This window comes from Anomaloglossus baeobatrachus, chromosome 3 (genome assembly GCF_048569485.1).
Source record: "Anomaloglossus baeobatrachus isolate aAnoBae1 chromosome 3, aAnoBae1.hap1, whole genome shotgun sequence".
NCBI classification, from domain to species: Eukaryota; Metazoa; Chordata; class Amphibia; order Anura; family Aromobatidae; genus Anomaloglossus; species Anomaloglossus baeobatrachus.
In genome coordinates, this window is record NC_134355.1 from 659,009,296 (window position 1) to 659,021,596 (window position 12,301).

The 12,301-nt window shown below is 51.8% G+C and overlaps 1 protein-coding gene across 1 annotated transcript in view; it reads right to left on the reverse strand.

Moving 5' to 3' along the window:
- The window catches only part of CDC5L (cell division cycle 5 like), a 97,516-nt gene that overhangs the window by 63,718 nt on the left and 21,497 nt on the right, over nucleotides 1-12,301 (reverse strand). The window contains 3 exon segments of the mRNA XM_075341186.1: nucleotides 8-196; nucleotides 588-735; nucleotides 2,588-2,806. Coding sequence (XP_075197301.1) covers nucleotides 8-196; nucleotides 588-735; nucleotides 2,588-2,806 — 556 coding nt within the window.

Consider the following 12,301-nt stretch of genomic DNA (forward strand, 5'->3'; position numbering starts at 1 on the left):
CTGTTACCTGCAGTATGCGGTCCTGTGCCGCTGGCGTCTTGGGCGTTCGGAGGGCGATGCTGTTATTTGCCACATTATATTCGGATAATAAGGTGCTGGATGCAGAGTTGGTGATTCCAGACTCCTCGGCCGTCTGCCGGGCAATCTCACTGGCTTGTCCGATCTTCACCACTTCTTCTAACTCTGCATCCGAAATCTAAGAGAGAGACGGCCACAAAATGTTAAAAGTTAATGTATGGTTGTAATGTATTTTTCACTGTAGGGAAGAGTCCATAAAGGAAAATCTCCATCTCCAATGCAATTGACCTGAGCGTACGGCACCACCTAGTGGTCAAACCCAGCAATGGGAAAACATCACGGGATTTCTTGGTAAAAAGTAGCGTGGAAAATGGTTCTGTAACTCCTATAAATGAGCAACAAGGCGCCAGATGAGTTTTTTCATGTTTATGCCGGATTGCGCCTGATGGCTAAAAACTGATGTGTGTACGCAGCCTAACTTTCCTCCATGTTATCCCCTGCCCTACCATTTGGGAAGGGTACGCAATGTTTCATCCTCCCACCAGTACAAACCTTACTCCAGTACAAACCTGAGGTGACGGCAGAACTAATTTGCTTCTCTTCTTGGTAAGCTCGGACACGCCGCCGGTGGTCTGGAGGATGGCTGCCGGAAGGTCCGACTCCTTCTTCCGCTTTATATTCTGCTTGTCCTTCTTTCGGTCTCTTGCGTCTTTCTCTCTGGGAACAAAATAATGTAATATTGTGGGGTTATAAGGGGAATAACTTTAGAAAATCCCTATAACCAGACATTAGAGTCATAACAGTCATCAAGTTGCTCCAAAAATCAATAATATTCTAATAAGTTCTCGCGCTGTAGTACCCGGCGTTGCCAGGGATAGTAACTGTCTGTCTGTCTCCCACTCTGTCTGTCTCTCGGGCTGTCTCTTTGCCCAGGAGCTGTCTCTGTCTGTCTCTTTCCACATCTGTCTCTCTCTGTCCATCTCACCACCAATATCATATTACCTCACACATAAGCTTCTTATACTAACAGTTTATTTTGTTCCTATAGCAACCACTGACAGTTGCTATTAATAGCCTATAGCTCCCACCTCCTTTCAGTTTAATGGAAGCAGGATTCTGAAGATTAATTGTAAAGCGCGGGGTTAAATTTACCGGTCAAAACATAGTCTATAACGTTCCCTGGGTCACATGAGGCGTCTGTGCGAAATTTCGTGATTGTAAATGCGACGGTGCAGATTCCTTTAGCGGACACACATACATGCGCTATATATATTTTTATATATATATTATACACACACACACACAGACATATACATACACACACACACCTATCTCTCTCTATATTATCTAATATGTAAAGCTGAGTGTGTGTGTGTGATAGATATAGCTATATATAGATATATCTATCTATATATATCTATGTGTGTGTGTGTGTGTGTATCCGCTAAAGGAATCCGCACCGTCGCATTTACAATCACAACATTTTGCACAGACACTCCATGTGACTCAGGGAACGTCAGACTGTTTTGACAAAAAAATGTAACCCCGCGCTTTACAGTTACTCTCCAAAAAACATGCCTCCATTAAACTGAATGGAGATGCGAACTACAGGCTATTACTAGGAGCTAGGATTGGTTGCTATAGGAACAAAGGACATTCATAGTATAAGAAGCTTATGTGTGAGGTAATATGATGTCGGGAAAGAGACAGACGGGGAAAGAGACAGACGGGGAAAAGAGACAGACGGGGAAAAGAGACAGACGGGGAAAAGAGACAGACGGGGGAAAGAGACAGACGGGGGAAAGAGACAGACGGGGGAAAGAGACAGACGGGGGAAAGAGACAGACGGGGGAAAGAGACAGACGGGGGAAAGAGACAGACGGGGGAAAGAGACAGACGGGGGAAAGAGACAGACGGGGGAAAGAGACAGACGGGGGAAAGAGACAGACGGGGGAAAGAGACAGACGGGGGAAAGAGACAGACGGGGGAAAGAGACAGACGGGGGAAAGAGACAGACGGGGGAAAGAGACAGACGGGGGAAAGAGACAGACGGGGGAAAGAGACAGACGGGGGAAAGAGACAGACGGGGGAAAGAGACAGACGGGGGAAAGAGACAGACGGGGGAAAGAGACAGACGGGGGAAAGAGACAGACGGGGGAAAGAGACAGACGGGGGAAAGAGACAGACGGGGGAAAGAGACAGACGGGGGAAAGAGACAGACGGGGAAAGAGACAGACGGGGAAAGAGACAGAGATAGAGAGGGACAAACACAGACAGATAGACAAAGATAGAGAGACAGAGAGAGACTGATACAGAGACAGACAGACACACAGAGACAGACAAGGAAAGAGAGAGCCAGGGACATGGTCTGATCATACCACATCTCCTGGGTAAGGGAGGACGTAAAAGAGTATAACGATATTACAGCAATAGGATCACCAATGATTCTTTTTGTGAGATAAGACATTTTCCTGCCTGTTTTTTTTTTAAAAAAAATATACATAAATACAAATATGGCCTCTTATCTTAGATATAACACCAGCCATACATACGGCCTCCTATAACTTACGATCGGAGTTCTCCGTCCAGGTCCTGCTGCCGCAGTTTTCTGAAGTCGGCGTTCAGGGCGTCATAGTTCTCCTCGGAGGTGTCGTAAAAGCCTGGGGCCGGCTTCTTCTCGAACGGGATTTCAGCGTTGTAGTCGACTCCGCGCTTCTTTTTCCTCTTCTTCTGTATCTCGATCCCGGCCGCTCGCAGCTCTCGCCTCTTTTGAAGAGCGGCCAAACGCCTGAGAGTGAACGATGCAAACGTCAATAGTGAGCAGTGGAGAGAGGAGATCACTTAGTCACACCGGGCAGCACAAAGCCACACCGGGCAGCACAAAGCCACACCGGGCAGCACAAAGCCACACCGGGCAGCACAAAGCCACACCGGGCAGCACAAAGCCACACCGGGCAGCACAAAGCCACACCGGGCAGCACAAAGCCACACCGGGCAGCACAAAGCCACACCGGGCAGCACAAAACGCCAGCCGATCAGAACTCCATTATATCCAAAGTATATCGCACATATACTACTATGAGGTCAGATTTTAAAGGGTCAAACATCCGCAATGCTGCATCACTACCTGAAGACACAAATAATGGAGTATACAGATCAAGAGGAGCCTGTGCTCAGAAATTAGGGAATTTTAGGGAAACAGAGGCAAATCCAATTGCGGATCCGGAGTCACATCAAATGGAAAAAAAAAGAGAATTTTGTTTACTTACCGTAAATTCTTTTTCTTATAGTTCCGACATGGGAGACCCAGACCATGGGTGTATAGCTTCTGCCTCCGGAGGACACACAAAGTACTACACTAAAAAGTGTAGCTCCTCCCTCCTAGCATATACACCCCCTGGATAACCAAATCTAGCCAGTTTAGTGCAAAAGCTGAAGGAGGACATCCACCCACAAGTAGAGATAGAGCAAAACCCGGAACAACCGGAACCTCTGTCTAAAACAACAGCCGGTGAAAACACACGGAACAAGAAAACTGCCAACAGGCAACAGGGAGGGTGCTGGGTCTCCCATGTCGGAACTATAAGAAAAAGAATTTACGGTAAGTAAACAAAATTCTCTTTTTCTTTATCGTTCCTATGGGAGACCCAGACCATGGGACGTTCCAAAGCAGTCCATGGGTGGGAATAAACAGAAAACTGAGAAGTAGGCGAAACCTAACTTCACAAATGGGCGACAGCCGCCTGAAGGATGCGTCTGCCCAAGCTCGCATCTGCCGAAGCATGAGCATGCACTTGGTAGTGCTTCGAAAAGGTATGCAGACTGGACCAAGTGGCAACCTGACAGACCTGCTGAGCCGTAGCCTGGTGCCTGAAAGCCCAAGAGGCACCGACAGCTCTGGTCGAGTGTGCCTTGATCCCCGGCGGGGGAGGCACTTGAGTACACTGGTAGGCATCGGAAATGGCCGACCTAATCCAGCGAGCTAGGGTCGGCTTAGAAGCCGAGAGGCCCTTACGCTGACCAGTGGTCAGCACAAAGAGAGAGGTGCACCGCCTAAGAGCAGCGGTGCGAGACACATAGATCCGGAGCGCCCGCACCAGATCCAGTGTATGCAACGCTTTTTCAAAGCGATGAACAGGAGCCGGACAAAAGGAAGGCAGGGAAATATCCTGGTTAAGGAGGAAAGCAGATACCACCTTAGGAAGAAAGTCCGGAGACGGACGAAGAACCACCTTGTCTTGGTGAAAAACCAAAAAAGGTGACTCTGAGGAGAGCGCAACCAAATCAGAGACTCTCCTGAGGGAAGTTATGGCCACTAGAAAGACCACTTTCTGTGAAAGACGAGACAAAGAAACCTCCCTAAGTGGCTCAAAAGGGGGTTTCTGCAAGGCCGTGAGGACCAGATTAAGGTCCCAGGGATCCAGAGGCCGCCGGTAAGGCGGAATGATGTGAGATGCGCCCTGCATGAAGGTGCGCACCTGAGCCAGCCGGGCGATACGCCGCTGGAACAACACTGACAGAGCCGAGACCTGTCCCTTGAGGGAATTGAGGGATAGTCCTAGCTGCAGACCAGACTGCAGGAAGGACAGAAGGGTCGGCAGGGAAAGAAGGGAATTTTGTTTACTTACCGTAAATTCCTTTTCTTCTAGCTCCAATTGGGAGACCCAGACCATTGGGTGTATAGGCTATGCCTCCGGAGGCCGCACAAAGTATCACACTAAAAGTGTAAAGCCCCTCCCCTTCTGCCTATACACTCCCCGTGCTCCCACGGGCTCCTCAGTTTTGGTGCAAAAGCAAGAAGGAGTAAAAAATTATAAACTGGTTTTAAGTAAATTCAATCCGAAGGAATATCGGAGAACTGAAACCATTCAACATGAACAACATGTGTACACAAAAAAACAGGGGCGGGTGCTGGGTCTCCCAATTGGAGCTAGAAGAAAAGGAATTTACGGTAAGTAAACAAAATTCCCTTCTTCTTTGTCGCTCCATTGGGAGACCCAGACCATTGGGACGTCCAAAAGCAGTCCCTGGGTGGGTAAAATAATACCTCGTAATAGAGCCGTAAAACGGCCCCTTCCTACAGGTGGGCAACCGCCGCCTGAAGGACTCGTCTACCTAGGCTGGCATCCGCCGAAGCATAGGTATGCACCTGATAGTGTTTCGTGAAAGTGTGCAGGCTCGACCAGGTAGCCGCCTGACACACCTGCTGAGCCGTAGCCTGGTGCCTCAAAGCCCAGGACGCACCCACGGCTCTGGTAGAATGGGCCTTCAGCCCTGAGGGAACCGGAAGCCCAGCAGAACGGTAAGCTTCGAGAATTGGTTCCTTGATCCACCGAGCCAGGGTTGATTTGGAAGCCTGTGACCCTTTACGCTGGCCAGCGACAAGGACAAAGAGTGCATCCGAGCGGCGCAAGGGCGCCGTACGAGAAATGTAGAGTCTGAGTGCTCTCACCAGATCTAACAAGTGCAAATCCTTTTCACATTGGTGAACTGGATGAGGACAAAAAGAAGGTAAGGAGATATCCTGATTGAGATGAAAGGGGGATACCACCTTAGGGAGAAATTCCGGAACCGGACGTAGAACCACCTTGTCCTGGTGAAACACCAGGAAAGGGGCTTTGCATGATAGCGCTGCTAGCTCAGACACTCTCCGAAGAGAAGTGACTGCAACTAGGAAAACCACTTTCTGCGAAAGGCGTGAGAGAGAAATATCTCTCATTGGCTCGAATGGTGGTTTCTGAAGAACCCTCAGCACCCTGTTCAGATCCCAGGGTTCTAAAGGCCGCTTGTAAGGAGGAACGATGTGACCAACCCCCTGCAGGAACGTGCGTACCTGTGGAAGCCTGGCAAGGCGCTTCTGGAAAAACACAGAGAGCGCTGAGACTTGTCCCTTAAGGGAGCCGAGCGACAAACCCTTTCCCAGTCCAGATTGAAGGAAGGACAGAAAAGTGGGCAAGGCAAAAGGCCAGGGAGAAAAACCCTGAGCAGAGCACCATGACAGGAAAACTTTCCACGTCCTGTGGTAGATCTTGGCGGACGTTGGTTTCCTAGCCTGTCTCATAGTGGCAATGACGTCTTGAGATAACCCTGAAGACGCTAGGATCCAGGACTCAATGGCCACACAGTCAGGTTGAGGGACGCAGAATTCAGATGGAAAAACGGCCCTTGGGATAGCAAGTCTGGTCGGTCTGGTAGTGCCCACGGTTGGCCGACCGTGAGATGCCACAGCTCCGGGTACCACGACCGCCTCGGCCAGTCTGGAGCTACGAGGATGGCGCGGCGGCAGTCGGCCCTGATCTTGCGTAACACTCTGGGCAACAGTGCCAGCGGAGGAAACACATAAGGGAGCTGAAACTGCGACCAATCCTGAACTAAGGCGTCTGCCGCCAGAGCTCTGGGATCTTGAGACCGTGCCATGAACATTGGTACCTTGTTGTTGTGCCGAGACGCCATGAGGTCGACGTCCGGCACCCCCCAGCGGCAACAGATCTCCTGAAACACGTCCGGGTGAAGGGACCATTCCCCTGCGTCCATGCCCTGGCGACTGAGATAATCTGCTTCCCAGTTTTCCACGCCTGGGATGTGAACTGCAGAGATGGTGGAGGCCGTTGCTTCCACCCACAGCAAAATCCTCCGGACTTCCTGGAAGGCTTGCCGACTGCGTGTGCCGCCTTGGTGGTTGATGTATGCCACCGCTGTGGAATTGTCCGACTGAATTCGGATCTGCTTGCCTTCCAGCCACTGCTGGAACGCTTTCAGGGCAAGGTACACTGCCCATATTTCCAGAACATTGATCTGGAGCGATGACTCTTGCTGGGTCCACGTACCCTGAGCCCTGTGGTGGAGAAAAAACGCTCCCCACCCTGACAGACTCGCGTCCGTCGTGACCACCGCCCAGGATGGGGGTAGGAAGGATTTCCCCTTCGATAATGAAGTGGGAAGAAGCCACCACCGGAGGGAAGCTTTGGTCGCTTGAGAGAGGGAGACAGTCCTGTCGAGGGACGTCGGCTTCCTGTCCCATTTGCGTAGGATGTCCTATTGAAGAGGACGCAGGTGAAACTGCGCGAAAGGGACTGCCTCCATTGCTGCCACCATCTTCCCCAGGAAGTGCATGAGGCGCCTCAAGGGGTGCGACTGGCCTTGAAGGAGAGATTGTACCCCTTTCTGTAGTGACTGCTGCTTGATCAGCGGAAGCTTCACTATCGCTGAGAGGGTATGAAACTCCATGCCAAGATATGTCAGCGATTGGGCCGGTGTCAGATTTGACTTTGGAAAATTGATGATCCACCCGAAACCCTGGAGAGTCTCCAGGGTAGCTTCGAGGCTGCGTTGGCATGCCTCCTGAGAGGGTGCCTTGATCAGCAGATCGTCCAAGTACGGGATCACCGAGTGACCCTGAGAGTGTAGGACCGCTACTACAGTAGCCATAACCTTGGTAAAAACCCGTGGGGCTGTTGCCAGACCGAATGGCAGTGCCACGAACTGCAGGTGTTCGTTTCCTATGGCGAAGCGCAGGAAGCGCTGGTGCTCCGGAGCAATCGGTACGTGGAGATAAGCATCTTTGATATCGATCGATGCAAGGAAATCTCCTTGGGACATTGAGGCGATGACGGAGCGGAGGGATTCCATCCGGAACCGCCTGGTTTTTACGTGTTTGTTGAGCAGTTTCAGGTCCAGGACAGGGCGGAAAGACCCGTCCTTCTTTGGGACCACAAACAAGTTGGAGTAAAAACCGTGGCCCTGTTGCTGAAGAGGAACAGGGATCACCACTCCTTCTGCCCTCAGAGTGCGCAGCGCCTGCAGAAGAGCCTCTGCTCGCTCGGGAGGCGGGGATGACCTGAAGAATCGAGTCGGGGGACGAGAGGTGAACTCTATCTTGTAACCGTGAGACAGAATGTCTCTCACCCAGCGGTCTTTTATTCGTGGCAGCCAGGTGTCGCAAAAGCGGGAGAGCCTGCCACCGACCGAGGATGCGGAATGAGGAGGTTGAAAGTCATGAGGAAGCCGCTTTGTTAGCTGCCCCTCCGGTGGTCTTTTTAGGACGTGACTTAGACCGCCATGCATCAGAGTTCCTTTGCTCTTTCTGAGGCCTTTTGGACGAGGAGAATTGGGACCTGCCCGCGCCCCGAAAGGACCGAAACCTCGACTGCCCTCTCCTCTGTTGGGGCATGTTCGGTTTGGGCTGGGGTAAGGATGTATCCTTTCCCTTGGATTGTTTGATAATTTCATCCAAACGCTCGCCAAACAATCTGTCGCCAGAAATTGGCAAACTGGTTAAGCGCTTTTTGGAAGCAGAATCTGCCTTCCATTCCCGTAGCCACAAGGCCCTGCGGAGTACCACCGAATTGGCGGCTGCCACCGCCGTACGGCTCGCAGAGTCCAGGACAGCATTAATAGCGTAAAACGCAAATGCCGAGGTCTGAGTGGTAATGGACGCCACTTGTGGCGCGGACGTGCATGTGGCTGCTTCAATTTGCGCTTGACCTGCTGAGATAGCTTGTAGCGCCCATACGGCTGCGAATGCTGGGGCAAAAGAAGCGCCGATCGCTTCATAGATGGATTTCAACCAGAGCTCCATCTGCCTGTCAGTGGCATCTTTGAGTGAAGCCCCATCTTCCACTGCAAGTATGGATCTAGCCGCCAGTCTGGAGATTGGAGGATCCACTTTGGGACACTGAGTCCAACCTTTAACCACATCAGGTGGAAAGGGATAACGTGTATCCTTAAGACGCTTAGAAAAACGCTTATCTGGACAAGCATGGTGATTCTGGACTGCCTCTCTGAAATCAGAGTGGTCCAGAAACATACTCTGTGTACGCTTGGGGAACCTGAACCGGAATTTCTCCTGCTGAGAAGCCGACTCCTCTGCTGGAGGGACTGAGGGAGAAATATCCAGCATTTGATTGATGGATGCAATAAGATCGTTCACTATGGCGTCCCCATCTGGAGTATTAAGATTGAGAGCGCCCTCAGGATCAGAATCCTGATCCGCTACCTCCGCTTCATCAACTTGAGATTCCCCTCGCTGAGACCCTGAACAATATGATGATGTCGAGGGAAAATCTAAGCGAGCTCGCTTAGTCGGTCTGGGGCTGGGGTCTGTGTCAGAACCCTCAGCATGGGATCTATGAGATACCCCGGGAGGACATTGTTGGTCCAACTGAGGGGGGCCGGGGAAAAAAGATTCAACAGAGTCCCTGTGCTGAGATACCGGCCTGTACTGCAAGGCTTCTAGTATCTTAGTCATAGTCTCAGAGAGTTTTGCAAACTCTGTCCCCGTCACCTGGACATTGTCAGCAGGTGGCTCCCCCTGGGCCCCTCTTAGCAGAGGCTCTGGCTGAGTAAGTGTCACAGGGCCCGAGCACTGTATACAATGAGGGTCAGTGGAACCTGCCGGTAGCGGAGTCGTACATGCGGCGCAGGCAGCATAATAAGCCTGTGTTTTGGCACCCCTGCCGTTTGTGGGCGCCATGCTATTATCTTCCCTGAGCAACACAATAGGGTATATAGCCAGAACTCAACTGTGCACCATACAGTGTAAAGTATATACCATAAACGAAGGGAATTTTGTTACTTACCGTAAATTCCTTTTCTTCCAGCTCTTATTGGGAGACCCAGACGATTGGGGTATAGCTACTGCCTCCGGAGGCCACACAAAGCACTACACTAAAAAGTGCAAGGCCCCTCCCCTTCTGGCTATACCCCCCCGTGGTATCACGGGTTCTCCAGTTTTAGTGCCAAAGCAAGAAGGAGGAAAGCCAATAACTGGTTTAAACAAATTAACTCCGAGTAACATCGGAGAACTGAAAAACCGTTCAACATGAACAACATGTGTACCCGCAAACAACAAAAAACATCCCGAAGGACAACAGGGCGGGTGCTGGGTCTCCCAATAAGAGCTAGAAGAAAAGGAATTTACGGTAAGTAACAAAATTCCCTTCTTCTTCAGCGCTCTATTGGGAGACCCAGACGATTGGGACGTCCAAAAGCTGTCCCTGGGTGGGTAAAAAAATACCTCATGTTAGGGCTGCAAAACAGCCCTCCCCTACGGGGGTGTCACTGCCGCCTGCAGGACTCTTCTACCTAAGCTGGCATCCGCCGAAGCATAGGTATGCACCTGATAATGCTTGGTGAAAGTGTGCAGACTGGACCAGGTAGCTGCCTGGCACACCTGTTGAGCCGAAGCCTGGTGACGTAATGCCCAGGACGCACCCACGGCTCTGGTTGAGTGGGCTTTTAGCCCTGAAGGAACCGGAAGCCCCGCAGAACGGTAGGCCTCTAGAATTGGTTCTTTGATCCATCGAGCCAGGGTGGCTTTAGAAGCCTGCAACCCCTTGCGCGGACCAGCGACAAGGACAAAAAGTGCATCGGAACGGCGCATGGGCGCCGTGCGGGAAATGTAGATTCTGAGTGCTCTCACCAGATCTAACAAACGTAAGCCCTTTTCATACCGGTGAACCGGATGAGGACAAAAGGAAGGCAAGGATATATCCTGATTAAGATGAAATGAGGATACGACCTTAGGGAGAAACTCCGGAATGGGGCGCAGCACTACCTTGTCCTGGTGGAACACCAGGAAGGGAGCCTTGGATGACAGAGCTGCCAGCTCAGACACTCGCCGAAGCGATGTGATCGCAACGAGAAACGCCACCTTCTGTGACAGGCGAGAAAGGAAACTTCCTTCAGAGGCTCGAAAGGCGGCTTCTGGAGAGCAACTAATACCCTGTTGAGATCCCATGGATCTAACGGCCGCTTGTACGGGGGTACGATATGACAGACCCCCTGTAGGAACGTGCGCACCTTAGAAAGACGTGCTAGACGCTTCTGAAAAAACACGGATAGTGCCGAGACTTCCCCCTTAAGGGAGCCGAGCGACAAGCCCTTTTCTAACCCCGATTGCAGGAAGGAAAGAAAAGTAGGCAATGCAAATGGCCAGGGAGACACTCCCTGAGCCGAGCACCAGGTTAAGAAAATCTTCCACGTTCCGTGGTAGATCTTAGCAGAGGTGGACTTCCTATCCTGTTTCATGGTGGCAACGACCCCTTGGGATAATCCTGAAGACGCTAGGATCCAGGACTCAATGGCCACACAGTCAGGTTCAGGGCCGCAGAATTCCGATGGAAAAAACGGCCCTTGGGACAGTAAGTCTGGCCGGCCTGGTAGTGACCACGGTCGGCCGACCGTGAGATGCCACAGATCCGGGTACCACGATCTCCTCGGCCAGTCTGGGGCGACGAGTATGACGCGGCTGCAATCGGATCTGATTTTTTTTTTTTTTTGCGCAGTACTCTGGGCAAGAGTGCCAGAGGTGGAAACACATATGTGAGCCGGAACTGCGACCAATCTTGCACTAAGGCGTCTGCCGCCAGAGCTCTGTGATCGCGCGATCGTGCCATAAATGCCGGGACCTTGTTGTTGTGCCGAGACGCCATTAGGTCGACTTCCGGCACCCCCCAGCGGCGACAGATTTCCTGAAACACGTCCGGGTGAAGGGACCATTCCCCTGCGTCCATACCCTGGCGACTGAGGAAGTCTGCTTCCCAGTTTTCTACGCCCGGGATGTGAACTGCGGATATGGTGGATGCTGTGTCCTCCACCCACATGAGGATTCGCCGGACTTCCTGGAAGGCTTGCCGACTGCGCGTCCCTCCTTGGTGGTTGATGTATGCCACCGCTGTGGAGTTGTCCGACTGGATTCGGATCTGCTCTCTTTCTAGCCACTGCTGGAAAGCTAGTAGGGCAAGATACCCTGCCCCGATTTCCAGAACATTGATCTGAAGGGTGGACTCCTGCTGAGTCCACGTCCCCTGAGCCCTGTGGCGGAGACAAACTGCTCCCCACCCTGACAGACTCGTATCTGTCGTGACCACTGCCCAGGATGTGGGTAGGAAGGATCTTCACTGTGACAATGAGGTGGGAATAAGCCACCATTGCAGAGAGTCCTTGGCCGTCTGGGAAAGGGAGACTTTCCTGTCCAGGGAGGTTGACTGCCCGTCCCATTGGCGGAGAATGTCCCCTTGCAGTTGGCGCAGATGAAACCGCGCAAAGGGAACTGCCTCCATGGTTGCCACCATCTTCCCTAGGAAGTGCATGAGGCGCCTTAAGGGGTGCGACTGGCCTTGAAGGAGAGACTGCACCTCTGTTTGCAGTGAACGCTGCTTGTTCAGCGGAAGCTTCACTATCGCTGATAGAGTGTGAAACTCCATGCCGAGATACGTTAGTGATTGAGTCGGTGACAGATTTGACCTCGCCAAATTGATGATCCACCCGAAAGTCTGGAGAG